General features: G+C 36.6%; 1 protein-coding gene across 1 annotated transcript in view; it reads left to right on the top strand.

The window, feature by feature from the left end:
- The window catches only part of CCDC171 (coiled-coil domain containing 171), a gene marked incomplete at its 3' end in the record, with an annotated part of 72961 nt that overhangs the window by 25125 nt on the left and 29861 nt on the right, over positions 1–17975 (top strand). Inside the window, exons 6-8 of the mRNA XM_009573753.1 lie at positions 525–617; positions 1992–2152; positions 9366–9504. Of these exons, the coding sequence (XP_009572048.1) occupies positions 525–617; positions 1992–2152; positions 9366–9504 (393 nt within the window). The remainder of the gene's footprint in view (positions 1–524; positions 618–1991; positions 2153–9365; positions 9505–17975) is intronic.

Below are 17975 nucleotides of genomic sequence, written 5' to 3'. Positions count from 1 at the left end.
AGGGCTGCAAAGCAATCTGTTCTGGGCACTTTAATTGGAAATTAGGTGCCAAAGCCAACATATTTGTGAGGAATTCTGTATCTTCTGGTGCTTCATCTGTCTTCTCACTGAAATTGTAGATACTCTATTTATATCCCATTGTATTTTGGGACATGGGTGTGGTTATGTTGCCTCAGGTGACAACGTTGGTGAAAAAGCAAATAGTAAGGGAATAGGTAGAATATTTAACTTGGTTTTTCTGTTTTCTGACTCCAGCTGCAGTTTTCTTGATTGTAAAAAATGCAGCAATAACATAATGCTACATCAATTTCTTTAACTAAATAGAAAATAATAATTTAATATTCTAGATATGTAAAAATTATTTTTATATGTATTTCTTGGTATGAGTTCTCACAGTTCCAAAGTACAAGTAGTTCAGAAACATCAGGTTGGTGTATGGAGTCCTAATATACTGAATGAATAGAATAGTCTGTGTCCTGTTTACCATCTCTCTGGACTTAAATTTCGTCAAAATGTACTTTTAGGCAGCTACAGTGAGAATAAAGAAACTGGAAGAAAACATTGAAGCAGAGAGAGCAGCACATTTGGAATCCAAATTTAATTCAGAGATCATCCAGGTAAACTTTTTGTTAACTATTATGTACAAGTTTACAGTAAAACAGTTGAAGAAGTTGTAAAGATACAATCTTCCAAAAATGTTAAGACTACTTACTTGCTTCAGTGAAAACACTGGATAGTTTTTTTGCAACAAGTGTCAAAATTGTAATAGCAGATACATAAAATGAGACAATAGAAAAACACCTGCTTTTCAGGGAAAATTGAAGTTATTAGAATAAATAATAAAATAAAATGTCACATTTGTAAGTTTGAGAATTCCCACTAGTATTTAAACTGTGAGGGGAAAGGAAATGTTTCACAATAGTTAAAGACTATACTACTGTTTAAATATTCTGCCCTGTATCTTTTGAATGGACACTTAAAGTTATTTGGAGAAACAGTGCATACATCCAACTTCTCTAGGAGAGAGAGTGAGAGCTTAATGCATCCTGAAACTGCAGTTCCAAATATAATTATTCAGAGTACATTTCAGCTTCAAAAAAAGTTATGATATGTGCTGTTACCAGTAAAGATTGATTATATGAAAAAATCTAGTATATATACTTGCATATTAAATCTTTGTATTATTAAACTGTAGTACATGGGGTTTGACCCAGTAAGGCAATTATGGTTTATTTTAAAAAGCAAGCGAGAAAAAGCTGAATCACGATTGCTTAGTAATCTCGTACTAACTAACAAGCCCTTCACACTGGACTTTTGAAAAACTAACCAAAAAAAAAAAAGGAATTTCGGTATCTTTTTTTTTAATTTATTTTCTGAATAACAAAAATAAGTACAGCCATTCTTCAGCCAGTTATTTTCTTATTTTCATGATCTTCTCTATGTACAGGCACTTAAATTTTTTAAAGTGACAATTAAACTAGTAGAAGGGAAAGATTTAGTTTTCTTAATTTCCTCTCTCTACTTCTACAACATAAAAAGGAACTGGGAGGGTAACATTCCTTAAAGTTAGAGACTTATGGGTGAATGACTGGTAAGGTTTTCTTCCTTGTTCATATACATGAACAAGCTTCAAGTGTGCTTTGTGCTCAGTGGAAGTGTAACCTGTACTGTTAATCCCACACTTTCATGAGTCTACTTAAAAAATAGAATTCCCCTGTAAAACTTTAGTAATAACTGAAAAAGGAAAAATCCAGACACCACCAAAGGAGAATAAAAGGTGCTTTTGGTCAACGTATCTATTTGTCTCTGTTTTGAACTGTATATATTAATACATTTTTACATGTGTTCAATATTTCTGTGTGTATACTTCCATATAGAATTAATAGAATATAGTTACCTGTGAAGCAGAACAGAACATAGATCAGCATTAAAGATCATGATAGTTTTTCCTAACTTGCTTTCTTATTAATTGCTTTCTTATCACTTGGTAGTTAAGAATTCGAGACCTTGAAGGAGCTTTGCAGGTGGAAAAAGCCAGCCAAGCAGAGGCTCTTTCGGATTTAGAAATGATCAAGAAAGAGTTCAAAGAGGTAGAAAATGCATATGAGAGAGAAAAACGCAATGCCCAAGAGAACTTGGAAAAACTCAATGTGTAAGTTACGTTTTAAATTAATTGTAAAATGGCAGTAGTTAGCTTGAGTACCACTTATAGTTTACATTCTCTATAGTTTTCAGACACTAGAAAACAACACAATCTGATGCAATTTGCCAAACCAACCCAAGGTTCAGAACCTGGGATTCTATTAATAACAGGTCCGTATCAATAATCGTACATATTATGGGTAGGTAGAGAAAATAACCAATCTGTTATAAATTTTTTACAAAGCAAAAATGTTGAAAATAATAGTTATGATAGGGTCCTGTCTCCAGTAGTGTTTGGGAGAAGTGTAGGAAAACATACGTGGCAGGTTTATAACAGATTTTTTTTCTGTATTCACTTACATTATTATGAAAACATTACTTTTCGCTTCAGGGAGCTAGATGAATCTTTAAGACTTCTGTCTAGAAGTTGTGTATAATTTATAGTGGATAATCTTCATTTTCAGCTTTGAATAATTGTGGAAAGTTTTAACTTGGTAACGAAAAATATAAAAAGGGGTGAAGTGTGTGAGAGTAGACGAAATTACTTGGGATTCTTTTCCTGCTCAGCACAATCTGCTGTGTCTGTGGTAACAGACAGTTTCTGGAAGAGTGGCTTTGTTATATTCCCCAGGCAGATATAGGATGCACAGTACTGAGTCTTCTTCCCTGGCTGGATTGAGTATATATTGGGGTGAGAAAATGACAGGAAGAATGGTGTTGGAAGACAGAGAACTGAGGAGTAGGTGAAATAAAGGATAGTAGTGGGAAAGAAGAGGTTTAAGAAGACTTAAAGTGGGTGGCACACAGTGGGGGTGTGGGAAGAGACTCAAGCTAGTAGAATGGGTTGGAAAAAGACAGAGGTGGCATCTCTTTCAGTTTAGGATTATATGGGTCTGCACATACAGGTATTTATGTTGACTTATTCACACAAGCAATAGTGTAGAACAAAAGAAACTGCTTTTCCCACAAGTAAGGAAGTTTGTGTGCCTGAAAGAGTCTTTCTATATGCATGGTTACAGAGATGTTTTTAATAACACAACTGAAGCCTGTGCTGTATTATAAACACCTTAGAGCTCTTCATTAAAATAAGGCCAAAAGAAGTCTGAATATAAGATTGTGCATTTAGGTAAACCAGAGTCATATTAAAAAATTAAAGCTTTTTTCCTCAAAGAAAAGGAAATAATTTTTATTTTAAAAATTTGTGAAAATGTGTGAAATACATTATGATAGTAGTCTAATGTGATGCTTCAGGAAGACTGCAGTCTTCAGAGCTGGGAAACTGAATAAATATATTTCAAGATTCTCTATGGTCCTAAAATAACATCAGTTAATTAAACTGTAATCTCATCCTGCCTGGTTGTTTTTGCTTTGAGCATGAGTTCTACAGCAGCAACAAGCAACATGCCTACCATAGCATGGCTTTCTGTAATCAGCTGGGGAGCTGTAACCTTCCAAGAATCTCCAGATACCATTTACTCCTTCCTTCTGGAAGTTTCGGGAATTTTTCTCCTGTTGTTTCTGTCCAAGCTCAAAAACTAGCCCTTGAATTGTACAAGCAGCTCATGTTTGTGCTTATATCTGTTATTACGTCCCTTGCATTCTTAGAGGAAACAAGCGTGTCTGACTTGTAGCTTTTGCTTCTGAAGTTCAAGGTAATGAGATTAACGAACCACAGATACTGTGAAATCTAAGGGTGCAGTCAGTCCATCTGGGGAATTAATAGACTTGTAGAAATTATACCTATGACTTTTGAAAGTACTTAGCTTTTGAAATGCTGAACTGCACTGTTTTTTATCTTTATAGCTCTTAAGAAAAAGAATGTGAGTCTGAACACGTGGGTCATGTTCGGCTTTGATGTAGTCACAAATAAAAGGTTAAAATTACAGAAGATTGCTTGTTCTGATTTTATTATTTGATGTGAAATAAACGTGGAGTCATGAATTCTGCATAAATAAATTTTAAAAAGACAATAACATATTTAAGTGTTACACATGCCCAAAAATGTAAACCACACATCATGCAAACATACTAGGTCCTGAAAGGAGTGTTAATGCTTTTACACTGGGAGTCACTTATCAGTAAAACAATTTGATTCTCAGGGTTTCTAGTGTGTTTGGCATTTTAATGCTTTTATTTGTCTATCTTCGGTTGTTCTTTTTAACTTTCATCACACCTGTTCTCTCAGTTACTCCTCTCTATTTTAGGAAATTCTTATTTTCATATTGCTACAAGATGTTTTATCTTAGGTATCTGTGCTCAGTAATAATTTTCAGTACAAGATTCTCTCATTAAGATTCCTTTTGGCCCCACAGAAAGCTCATAAAATATGAGTTCCTCACCTACATTTTTTAGAACAATTTGGTTGTTTGATTTCATCATGCTAGATCCCAGTCCCTCAAAGTGGTATGCATGTGCACTTAAGTTTCCTTAACAGAGTTTGTCAGAACATTTCATTCTGTGAATTATATTAGTTTCTCAGATGACCAAAGACCTTTTATCTCAAGAAGTAGTCTTAAGTGGAGTACTGCGTGCACATGGAACTGAACTGCTGTCCAGTTATTACCATGTGGAGCTGCACTATCACTTTAGGCATTGAACGTGAGCGCTCTTTCACAATTCTGTATTTTTTCTAGACGCTTAGAAGTTGCAGATTACACTCCACTAAGTTAGTGACAGAAATGTGAGTCTTTAAGGCCTGAATTATTCTATTATTAGTATGAATATGTTCTCAGAATCAAGGGATGGTAATAGAGATAAAATGTAAGCTAATTAGAAGCATTTTTGATGGTTTAAACATCTGTTTAGGAATTTTCCAAACCATTAGAACTTTATAAATTTTACCACAAGATCTATTTTTTACATTTTAAATTAGTAATGTTAGTTAAAAATTGTGAAAATCCATAAGTAGTAATTTTCCAACTAAGTCTTTGAGAAACTCTTAAAGATACTTTTCTGTATTAGATTACTCAGACCGGCGTAAGGATAAGGGTTAAATATTGAATTACATTGCTGCATTCAGTAATGTTTTTTTCCTTGTGAGAATCTTTTATCTAGATGTATGAAGCTATTTCTTTGAGAAGCGAAGGTTTTTGTGCTTAGAGTAGTTCTGGTCCATGAAAATTACATTTTGGAAAAATGGGACGAACTCTAAAACAAAAACCTTATTCTAAAAAAAAAACAAAACCAAACCAGACTTGTTTTTTAGGGACTATATTTCTTTGTCTGGAATTGCTGTAGGAAATACCTGAATATATGTATTTGTTGGGACTAAGACTAGGAAATACAGTTCTTACAGTTATGGTACAAGTTGCATTAGGAACTTCAATATTAGCAGAGAAGTAAGTACTTGTGTTACTAAAATGCAACAAGAACCTTAAACAGCCTTCCCCTTTTCCTCTAAACTGGATAATTCTGTTCAACAAGTTCTTTCCCAGGAAAGCAGGTTTGTCCTGTTTTGGGGCAAAAAGAATTTGTGCCTACCTAAAGCACAACTCTGTGTGTTAACTGGATATCAGAATAAACTTTGTCTAATACCCAAACAGTACTTTCCACTACTTGTAATCATCTGTTGATTCAGGCAATTACTCCTAGCAACTTCTGCCAACTGAGTTTCTTGAAAACAAATTATCTTCTGTGATTTCAGAGAATGCAAACTTTTCCATGAAAGTTAACACAGTTAAACAGTTGGTGGTTTTGTTAATAGAGGTTGAAGAAACAGAAACAGCCTATCGTTACAATTTTGTTAGTCCAGACACCCAAATTTCCAGAACTCCATAAAGATAGGTAATAAAGGTCAAGCTTTATCTCAGATGGATATCAATACTCAGTTCCCTTGAGGTAATTACAGGGGGTGGGCATATACTGCCACGTCTGTTTCCTGTTCCTTTTTTTATTCTTTGAAGCATGTAGTATTGGTAACATTGGTGAATATCAGTGATTGCTTTCACCAGATCCCTTCAGAGAGAATAAAAGAGCCTTTGATCTACTTACCTTTGAAGGCTGTGGTCCTTGGACTCCAGACAATATCAGGAGTTTGGCTGTTTCTTTTAAGCCATGATTTGGCTTCCTAACATATTCTTCCTTTTTCTGGAGGAGTCCCACGAGTTTGTCTTTAAGCCTTAGTTTTTGCAAAGTGTTGGAGACTTCATTTGTGGTGCTAGAACACTTGTATGTCTTTTTAGCTGGACTTGATGTAGGATAAATTATACCAAATTTGGAAGCCATACAAAGTGGTGAGAATATATTTTCTCAGAAAAAGATGGTTGTAGTAACTGAAACCAAGCAAACAGGCTTTTCTGGGTTGCATAATTTATTAATTAGCTCTGAACCCAGTAGCACTATGTAAATTGGAAGCAACGTGGGATTTGGGTCTCTGTGTGAATTTACTTTTCTTGAAGAGTGAGAGCATGGTATAGAATAAATTGGAACTACTTCTGCTGTGTTTCTGAAAGCTGTGGGAGTAGAAGCTACTTTAGGGGACTGAAACAGGCAAGTTCTTTCTCTAAGAATAACAAGTAACCATCTACAGCTAAAAGAAAAAAAAATCAGCCAGGCTGAAGCAGCAGCACATAGATATTTGAAGGACTGATAAAGTAGTCCTTCAGCTAAAAAGATACATTGATCTGTAAGAAATAAGTCGAAGTCATGAAATGACAATATTGACTCAAAAGTTTTAAAGTTGGCAGAACTTTGAGCCCTTTGCATTACTTTCAATTCTAGTGAGACAGAAGTGATAGGAGACAAAGAAATGAGAGACACCTGGATGTTCCCACTGCTAAGAGTTACATCAAAGGATAGTTCAGGTTGAAAGGGGTTGCAGGAGATCTATAGTCCAACATTCTGCTGAAACCAGGAAGCTATGAGATCAGGTTGCTCAGGGCTTCATCCAGTTAGGTCTTGAAAACCTCCAAGAATGGAAATGGCACAACTTCTCTGGGAACCTGTTCCGCTGTTTGACTGTCATGAAGGTGGAAAAAATTTCTCCTTGTCTGAACCTTTTTGAATTTGATTTGTGACTATTGTCTCTTGTCCTCTAGCCATACATTGCTATGAAGTGACTGGCTGCATCTTCTTGATAACCTCCTTTTAGATATTGGGGCCCCTGTTCTATACCCTGAAGTTATCACTTCTCCAGCCTGAACATACCAAGTTCCCTCAGTTCTTACATGTACTTCAGCACCCGACCATGTTGGTGACCCTCCCCTGAGCTCACTCCAACTTTTTTCCTGTGTTACAGGGGAGATGTGTGCTTACAAGTGGTCATTATCCTGGATGTGTTGTAATGAGTGCCAAATAAAAGGTGATTAATCACTTCCCTTGATCTTCTGGCTATGCTACTGCTAATACAGCCCAGGATGCTGTTAGCTATCTCTACTTGTATGCCATAGTGCTGATTTGTGGCTAGCTTGCTGTCTACCAAGATTACCAGGTCCTTTTTGAGCGTAGCTGCTCCGCAGCCAGTTACCGACCATATCGCTTCAGGAGGCTTTTGCTTTCTGAATTCAGATCTTTGCACGTGTCATTGTTGAATCTCAGAAGGTTCATGCTGGCCTGTTCCTCCTCCCTGTCTAGGTTCTAGGGAATGGCAGCCCTTCTCTTGAGTGTATCCATTGCGTTGTGTTATGACCTACCCCCACCCAGTTCACTGTTATCTGCAAACTTAGTGAGACTGCACTCTGGGCCTAATCCAGGTGATGGATAAAGATGTTAAACAGATTCTAATACAGACTCCTACAGTATTCCACTTGTTCCCAGCCACTACCATCTGAGCTTTACCATCAAACCATTTTTATCAGTGTTGTAGTTCACATATCTAGACTGAAATCCTAACTTGGGTATAAAAATACTGTGTGAGACAGTGCCAAAAGCCTTGCTAAAGTTGAGTTGTATTTAATCTACTTGCTCTCCTTTTGTCCACAGATCTGGTCATTTTATCATGGAATGTTACTGGGTTGGCCAGACATGATTTAGTCTTGGTAAATCCTCACTGACTGTTCTCCGTCACCTTTTTCTCTTTCATGAACCCAGAACTCTGTTCCAAGAGGACTTGCTTCATGACCTTCCTGGGACTGAAATGAAGCTAACTGGTCTATAGTTCCTTGGCTTGTCCTTTTGCCCTTTTCTGAGTATAGGTGTGACATTTGCTTTTCTCCACTTGCCAGTGACCTCCCCAGTCTCTGTGACCTTTCAAAGATGATAATGAGCAGCCTTGCTGTGACATTGGCCAGCTTTGTCAGAACCTTTGAGTGTAGGTGAGCTGGGCTCTTCAATTTCTATGGGTTGAATTCTTACAAGTAATCCCAGACTCAAGCCTCACCTGCTGCTAGTAACTGTTGTCCTCTTTGAGCCCTTTTACTGATAATAGAGGCTTGGGAGACCTTGTCAGGGAAGACTGAGGCAAAAAAGGCATTGAGTGTGGTGACCTTTTCTGTGTCCACTGTTGATAAATTACCTGGTCTGTGTAGAAGCAGGTCCATGTTTTCTTTTCTACCTTAATGTAGTGGTAAAATCTCTTGTTGTCTCTGTCATCCTTTGCAAACATCAATTCTAGGTGAGCTTTTGGCTTTCCTGACACCATGCCTACATACTCAGGCAATCTTTCTAAATTCTTCCTTGCATTCCAGTCCCTGCTTCTGTCTTCTGTATGCTGTTGTTTGGCCTTGTAGCTTTCTCATGAGTTGCCTGTTTAGCCATGCCAGGCTCTTTATATATCTCTTTTCCTGAGTACCACGAGGACTGAAATAGTACAAGAACTGTTTGAAATTTTGGGAACAGTCTGCTGGTGGAAAAATTTGAAGTCACGCCATTCTGAGTAGAATATAGTTAGGTATGTGGAAACTTTAGGAGCAAGCTTCATACTTGAAGTCAGGGTTGATTATACGAGATGTGACATGGTCTTTCTGAAGAGAGCTATTGTGTTAACTAAAATATGATGAGTTCTGTTTATTATATGTAATTTGGAAGCCATATCCAAATGACCAAATGAATTATAACTGGAAGCCTAAAACAAGCAGTGGTAACTGAAAAGAATATAACTACTTCTTGAAAAGCCTTTCTTAGAAGGAATATATAACTTTCTTCAGTTAAAAAAAAAAAAGCTACTTCAGAAGCCATATGATGTGCCAATATGATATGTGTCATATCCACTGATTATCTTTAAAAGTATGTAGTATACTTGACAAAAGTATTTTTGATAAAAATGCTGTAATGATGAAATTTTCCAGATTAGAAAGAGAGTGTTTCTGCACAAACAAGCAAATGAATGAGAAGATTGAGGAAAAGAAGAAGATAATTAAAGACCTCTCCGAGAGACTAGAGAATAACGAAAAAACCTGCAGAGAATTACAGGAGGAACTTGCAACGGTAAGACAAAAGGCCTGTGGCACTCATTGTCTAGGGTTTTTTAAACATACTGTGAACATAATCTGCATTTGCGGTGCTGAGCTGTGGAATAACGGCATTGTGTTACTCTGATTTTACTTATATTACTTTGTTTTGTAAAACATGAGTAAATATAGCTAATACACTGGAGAAGCTAATTCAAAAATGAATTTTAAGTGATACACCATGTATTTAACTGAAGAGTTATTTACAGAAAATAATTATTTTAGAAGTGTGGCTGCGAGTAAAGAGTAACTTGTGTTTGCATTCCTAACGAAGAAGGCAGTTTCTAGATATGGATTATGATTCCTTGTTGTTGTGGTTTAACCTGGAAGGCAGCCAAACACCACACAGCCACTCGCTCACTCCCCCTGCTCTCGGGGAGACAATTGGGGGGAAACAAAAAAAAATTTGTGGATTGAGATAAAGACAGTTTAATAGAACAGGAAGGGAAGGGAAAATGATAATAACAATAACAACAATAATGATAGAATATACAAAATGAGTGATGCACAATGCAATTGCTTACCACCTGCCGAGCAATGCCCAAACAGCGATTGCTACTTCCTGGACCACACCTCTTATTTATATACTGAGCATGATGTCATATGGCATGGAATATCCTATTGACCAGTTGGGTCAGCTGTCCTGGCTATGCTCCCTCCCAGCTTCTTGTGCACCTGGCAGAGCACGGGAAGCTGAAAAGTCCTTGAGTAGTGTAAACACTACTTAGCATCTAAACTAAAAACATCAGTGTGTTATCAACATTCTTCTCATATTAAATCCAAAACACAGCACTAGGAAGAAATTTAACTCTATCCCAGCCAAAACCAGGAGACTTGTGGAGAATGTTCCATCTTTCTACCCAAGCTTTTTTCTCCAAGCGTTATTAGCTACCATTGTAAGCTTGTTTATTTCTATTTCACACAACATTTTGTTTTTAGTGCAAACATTTGACTGTAAAAATTGCTTGAAGATTGCTTGTTTGAAGGTGACAAAGCAGAGGGAATTTTGTTTTGTTTTGTTTTGGTGTGCATTTGGCATGTTGGATGTGTTTTACTGGATTATTTTCTGAAATCTTTCTCCTTTATATGACCAACTGGGACCTTCCCACTGGCTCTACCCACCTCAACTTTGAATAACAATTTTGCCATCCTGTTGCATAGCAGCAGGGACAAAGCAAAGATCTTAGGATATCTAGGAAACCTGCTCTCCTTCCATTGTGTAGTAGCATTTGCAGTATTTCTATATTTAGCCAATGTAAACGTTTTTTGATACTGCTTTGCAAATTTCTCCTCTTTCTCTCCCTTGGAGCTGTGCATATGGAAGGTAAATGTGGTCTGTTCCCTGCTGCTGACAGGCAGTGACTAGGAGCAGAGACCCGCATCAGAGGATCTTCAGACTTGTTGGTGTCTTCTGTTCAGTTGATGGAGTTATTCCATACATTGTCTTAGTGTTACCCACTTCCCAGACAGATAAATTGAAGAAAAATCAAATCTAAACCCCCTCTTCCTTCTGACAGAATCACAGCTTCTTCCATGCAAGCATTAATGTATTTATTAAAAGGCATTTGCTGGCCTAGTTAACCTGAAGAAGTAATCTTATCAGGCACAAAAGGAATAAGAAGAGACAAAAGCAACTGTCTCCCCTAACTACAGTCAGTAATGATTGCTATTTATGAATATAAAATACAATTCAAAGCTGAAAAATTTATCCTAAGAACCTTGAGTGCTTGCTAGCTATCGCTGTGATGTGAATTTTCTTTTTCATTTTGTGTTCCTTAGTAAAATATATGTTATAGCTGCCAAGAATTTAGGGCAAAATTCTATTCATGATCAAGGTTTCTGGTAATGGCAACAGTATTAAATGGTGTACTCAAAATGAACATTACATTACTGAAAGGTAAAAAGCAGAATGGATTGTCTCAGTTAAAAGAACTGTCTTATTCATAGAGCTGGTTGTTTTAATTGTTTTACTGGAACGATTTCAAACCACAAGACTGTCTTGAACAGGTAATAAAAATACTCATTTTCTGAGCAGTTGTATTAGTGGTCCCCTATGGGATTAGATTTTTATCACCTTGGATGGCTTCGTATTTTTCCTGAAGACTTTTGTATTTGTTTGGGAAGGAGGAGTGCCTGTGTGTGGTCTGGTTTACTCAGTTTGGACAGCTTTTTGTTATTTTTCTTCCCAAAATGAAAAAGCAGAAGACTCTAGCAGAAACTAAGTATAGATAACATTTCAGATACTGTTATTAGGCTTCCCTATACCCATACTAAAATTGTGTGAAAATGGCAGTGTGTTCTCTTCCCTTCACTTCCCCCTCCTGCTTTCTTGATCTATTCATTACTTTCTTATATTTTATACTGTTGTTAGACATCCTGAATGTGTCTTTTCCACTCCAGCCTGATAATCTTATATTGGTTTCTCACTGTACTGCTATAATGCAAGTTAATGTTTTTGTTTGTAAAATATTTGGGAAATATAACCAAACCAGTGAAGGCTCTTTGTTTTTGGAAAAGCAGACTTATGCAGGGGCGAAATGCATTCTCTGGAAACTTTATATGAAAAAGAACTTTTTTTTTTATGGCTCAGTTGAATGTATAGTAAAGTAGTTATGCTGCTTTTAATTTTAAATATCAGCATGTGGCAGAAGTTTGCCAGAAATTTGCATGGATCAAATGTGATAGGATCTGTTGGTATCAAACAAAACTGCTTATGAATGTTCAGCATGAGCAGGCTCTGAAGATTTCCATTATGTTTTTCTGAGGAAATTGGTCTCAAGCTTGTCATTATTTCCAGCTAGGGTTTTTAGAAATTTTTAGCTTGAAGAATAGGAATTTGGAAGAACGGCCATTGTGATTCAGAACTTGTTTTAAATTGAAACAGCCCCAGCTGTATTCCTGCCCCATGGAAAGAATAAGAGGTATCTTTAATAGTTTTAAAAGTTACTCAGGATATTTACATTTCTGGCACTTAGTAGTGGATGATCTTTAATTCTTAGTACCGGACAAGCGGGAGACGTTGAACCTTTTATTTTATGGGAAATATATATTGAAATTTGGGGAACTTGCCAATTCACCAGAATGCATATTAGGAAACTGAAGTCATTAAAAATAGTGTATTTTAGTATCAATTCCTTTAATTTGGAAGAACTGTGTATTCATTTCCTCCCCTTTGTATAGATACTATCAAGAGTAGCATAATTAGTGTATAAGTAGTGTAATAGATTACACCCAGAGCATGTCTTTTTCCGTGTGGCATATAAATCTTTCTCTTATAGGCACGCGTGCAGTCATGCGCAGTATACATCTTGGCTGTCTGTAATAGCCTTGTAGGTTATTGTAAGCTGAAAGTCAGAACAGAAGTGTTTGAGAATCTAGTTCCTAGACATAGGCATTAACCGTTGTTCTTTAACAGAAGTGTCTTAAGTATTGACTGAACAGACAATGAAACACCCTGAAGATTATGATTCTGCTCTACAAACTCGATGAAGTAGAATCTGGTACTGAATGGCAAAGGTGTAAGTCTCATCTAGACGATTCATTGTGAACAGAGCTTTTTCTTTCAATTTAAAAAAACTGAGACACAGTCTTCATTAATTTTGTGCTAATGATTGTTAAATGTTATGTTACCTTGATTCTTGTTTTGCTTGCCTTAACTCAGGGGTGGTGTGTTTCTACCCTGATGCTACTTCTGTTATTGTCCTAATTTAAGACCGATCAGTCTGAAGCATACGCTTAAATGATCTTCTACAAAGAAACCAATTTTGTAATTTATTCTGGAAGTGGAGAGCTCACTCAAGCTGTGATGTCTCAGTGTTTGAAGACAGGCATCTAAAAAATGCTTTTAAAGTTGCCAGTTTTTGAAAAATTTTCTCGAACTAAAAAAAAACAAACCCAAAAACCCAAAGAGATACTTCATAACATTGTCTCCCACCAAAAGTTTGTTACAAATCTCTCTTTAGGGGACTAGAATTGTTCCATGTAAAACTTGAGCTTTTTGATTAATTTTATTTCAGGTGATTAAAACTGAGACACTAAATTTCTTGAGAAATTGTATTTAATTTACACATGGCTAGACACTCTTTAAAGACCCCTCCATAGGGGAGGGGTCTTTGGAAAATGCTAGCTAATATAAGAAAATAAAGAAACCCTATTAAGTATTCGATAGTTAGATAACTTGAGCAAAAATAAGTAGTAGCCTAAGGAGGGAGATTGTCAGTGAGGGTTTTGTTTTGTTTTTTATACTGCAATTTATGCTTGGTTGTTTAAAATTTGTGCCCCTGTTCTGCCATACAGAACATCACCCAAGTAAACCCATTTTTTGTTAACTGTGGAGCAGTCATTTGGAGCCTATTTCTATAAATGCTTTGATTTAGTTCCTCCAAGGGCATGCCTGCTAAACATTCTTTTGTAAAGAATTTACCCAAATGCTTTTCAAGGACTATCTGAATATACTGCTTTTTGGTGGCTGTGTAGATAGTTCTGGCTGTGGCACTTGCTCTGCCATCACCAGGTGGGATTTGTACTGCGGACCGAGTGGGTGAATTTGTCCATGTGCAAGAAAGCGACACAGGAAAATCCCTGTAACTACAAACAAAGTGGAGAGAATTCCTCTTGGAATAATGGGAGTTCGTTGCAGCACTGGACCCCAGTTCCCTGCATAATACTACTGGGGTTTTGATAAGTTAAGTTTGAAAAGGCCTCAAACTCCTGCCTACATGTTTATTTTTTAAACGTTATTGAACCTGAGATACAGATGCATATTTGCAGCATCAGGTGGGCTATTCTGGAAGTGAGTGTAGAGTTTGCATTTATTTTATTCAACAATGGCTTTTTGAAAATGCTGAAAAATCAATGGGACTTCATTTCTGTCCTGGAACAGGTGATGGAATGATACCAAAATCGAATACTGGTAGTTAAGGAAAATATCTCTGCAACTAAGGTACTAGGGTATTGCCAAGATAAATGCAAATACCCTACTTCTGGAAGATTAGCATAATTCTGACAGTGGGTGGAATAATTTTTATAAGTAGTAGGTTTTCCTAATAATTCTGGTTATCCTTACAGGTAAGGATACAAAGCATTTGGAAAAAAGATTTTCTCCCAGTTGGAGGCTACAGTTACACGTAATGAAAAATACTTGGCTTCTATTTAATTTCTTTAAAATTGCGGTTGTGTTTTAAAATTGATGGTTAAGTAAATATGTTGCCAAACACATTTTTCTACCAAAAATTCTTTTGTCCTCAAGGGATGTTTTGTGATAATAGGAGCCTTCTTAAGGATATGAAGTTTGACTTGGGGAAGCATTGTATATGCCACAATTCAACATATATTTTGGGTTCAAAAAGTATGGCTTTGCTCTCATATTGATTGGTTTCTAGCCTCCTGAGTATTTTGTGAGGGAGGGAATTGTGTTTGGAGGGCATAGGAAATACTCCTAGTATATTTTGAGAATTTTAAATTCTCAAGTGTTCGTGCAGACTTCACAAGAAGACTTTATCACTGGTTTCAGGGACCTGGGATTCCTGAGGGCAGGTTCTACCAGTAAAGACTGAGGTTAAAAGGCATTGAGAAGGTCTTTTCTGCATCCTAGTCACCAGATCCTCTGCCCCATTCAGCAGCGGGCCCACATTTTGGCTAGTCTTCCTTTTGCTGGTGATGTACTCCACGAAGCCTTTCCTGTTGCCCTTCACGTCCCTTGCCAGATACAACTTTATGTGGATTTTGGCTTTCCTAAGCATATCCCTCGATGCTTGGACAGCATCTCTATATTTCTTCCAGGTCAGCTATGCCTGCCTCCCCTTCCTTTATGTTTCCTATTAATATTTGAATTTAGTCAGGAGCTCCTTGTGCATCCACACAGGCCTCCTGCTGCCTTTGATTTTCAAGGTCGTTTTCAAGGATCACCTCCAAGGTGAAGAATGGTCCATCCCAATGTGCAGGAGTCAAGCAAAGTCAGCAGAAGGCTTACTTTACAAGTGTTCTTTCACCTTTTTCTACTAACATGGTCTGGGAAGCAAATTCTCTTTAAGTAAAAGATTTAGGACTTTGTCACCTGATTTCCCTTTTGAAGTAGTCTAGGGAACACTCTCAACAGTATCCAGTAGTTCTACAGGAATGGCATCCCCTAACACAAATATGATGATGGGTAGAGTTGCTGAGAGGGAAGTAATCTCATCTCCTGGAATAGTTGGATGTGGCAGAAGATGTCTTTCAGCAGCTGCAATTAATTATGTTTGACTTCTATACTTGTGGACTCCATTTTCCTTTTCAAAGTAAAGAGTTGTGTATACTTGCTGTGTTTGTTCAGACTGAAGAAAAGAAAACTAAGGGAGTTATAGCTACTGCTGTGACCTATCAAATGGGTGCTTATGGAGAAGACGGAGCTACACTCTCTTTCGAACTGTGCAGTGAAAGGATGAGAGAAAACAGAAGCTTTAGAGAGGGAAATTCTAATTACCTGTAAGGGGAAAAAAAAACTTCACAGTGAGGATTGTGAGATATTGGAGCAGGTTGCCCGGAGGGATTATTGAAACTCCATCCTTGAGGATACTCAAAACTTGACTGGAGAAGGCTCTGAGCAACCTAACCTGACATGACTCAAAGCATGGCCGTGCTTTGAGTGGGGAGTGGGACCAGATGATGTCCAGAGATCCTGTCAGCTTAAATTATTCCATGATTTTATGACTCTACACATTCTTATTAGATACCTGCCAGTGAACATAAGAAATTAGATCGATATGTTCAGACACTTTTGGACTTTTAACCTGTGCCTGGATTTCCAGCACTGTAGTTTACAGTATTTTTCTTCAATTTCTGAGAATGGGGACAGTGATTGAAAATGGGAGTTAGAAAGTAAAGATACTAAATACTTTGCAGATGAAGTGTGGAGAAACTGGCTAGTCTAAGGAATTTCCTTTTCATCTTTATTGCTGTTAAAAAGAGACTGAAATTGGCTTAGGGAGTGTAGATGCAGTTAGCAAATAAAGCACAGAGAAGTGGTGAAGGCTGAATAGACTGGAATATACTGACTAAATTGTGGTAAATTAACTAAACCAAATGAAAAAATTGGATGAGGAGATTGAAGAAAAATTCTCACATTTGACTTTTCCATGGGAAAAGGTTTTTCTGGGAAGATTTAGTCTGACTTTGTCTATGCTGGAGTGGTTTATGTAAAAAGAGTATTTATTTTATTGTGATGCTGATCATATTGTTCTATTTTCTTATTTGTAATATGTGAGGTCTTTGCGATGATATGAGTACATGAGAGTAAATTATTTTAATGTGTTTGCATTCCATAAAATATTTTGACTGGAGCTCAGCAATTACAAGCTCTATTTATATAGATAATTTTATAGGGTAAGAATTAAAACTTAGCTATTTTTGAATATATAGAAGTGGTTTGGAAATTCTTTATGAAGTGTAGTACAAACTCTCACACAAGGAAAGGCGTGTAAATGCTGCAGGGGACCCAACATTGAAATACACATATGAATAATATATTAGTTGATATACAGTACATATAATTAAAATTGAAAGAGTAAAGCAAATTTATAAAATATTTAAACTGAATAGTGAAGAACACTGCAGAGAATTAAATGCATTTCTTGTTTTTTCAGCCTGACAGTTATATGCTACCAGTATGTAGCAGTTTTCTTGCAGAGGATGTTTCCCAGACTTGAGAAATTGACTGGATCCTTATACATGCAGTGAAGCATAACTAAAGCAATAGTTTATAGATATGATAGAAAACAGTAGGATTTTTCTCAATACAACAAGGATAACCTTCCATCACCAAGTAGAAATGGAAATTACTCAAATAGGTGTTAGAATTTAGAATAAAAATATATTGAGTAATTAAAAGTAATGAGACATCTTTGAGCATAACCTTTGTCATAAGAAAATCGTGAAGTTATTTAAATCTAGTTTCCTCTTGATTTGGGGGGAGGGGTTGTTGGCCTTTTTTGTTTTGTTTTGTTTTGTTTTGTTTGTTTGGGTTTTGGTTTTTTTTTGTTGTGGGTTTTTTTGGTTTTTGGTTTTTTTTTCCACTAACTGCTGAGATGTATTACTTTTTGTCAGTCTGCTAAAATTGTACATTTCTTTGAGAAGTCAGAACTATGTATGTCCAAGAGGACCTTGGTCTTGTCTGGAATTACAGATTCATGTCTTTGAAAATTGCAAGTTTTAATGTCAGATATAAATTGAAGGAACGATTTGATATAGTCTTTCTATTGTAGTGATTAAAAAATCTGCTGTAATACCTTTCTACCCTCAGAATAAAGGCAGTGTCTTCATTTGAACAATAGGCTGCACTTAGTGAACAGCTTTCTTTAAGAAAATTCAGTGATAGGAGCTGAAGGACTCTGCTGCTTTATATTCCATGCATAAGGAGGAATTTTTGATATTGAAGAAATCACTATCAAGCATGGAAGATACTAACAATTGAAG

The sequence above is a fragment of the Fulmarus glacialis genome, unplaced genomic scaffold (genome assembly GCF_000690835.1).
Source record: "Fulmarus glacialis isolate BGI_N327 unplaced genomic scaffold, ASM69083v1 scaffold8700, whole genome shotgun sequence".
NCBI lineage: Eukaryota > Metazoa > Chordata > Aves > Procellariiformes > Procellariidae > Fulmarus > Fulmarus glacialis.
This window is presented reverse-complemented; position numbering and strand designations above follow the sequence as displayed.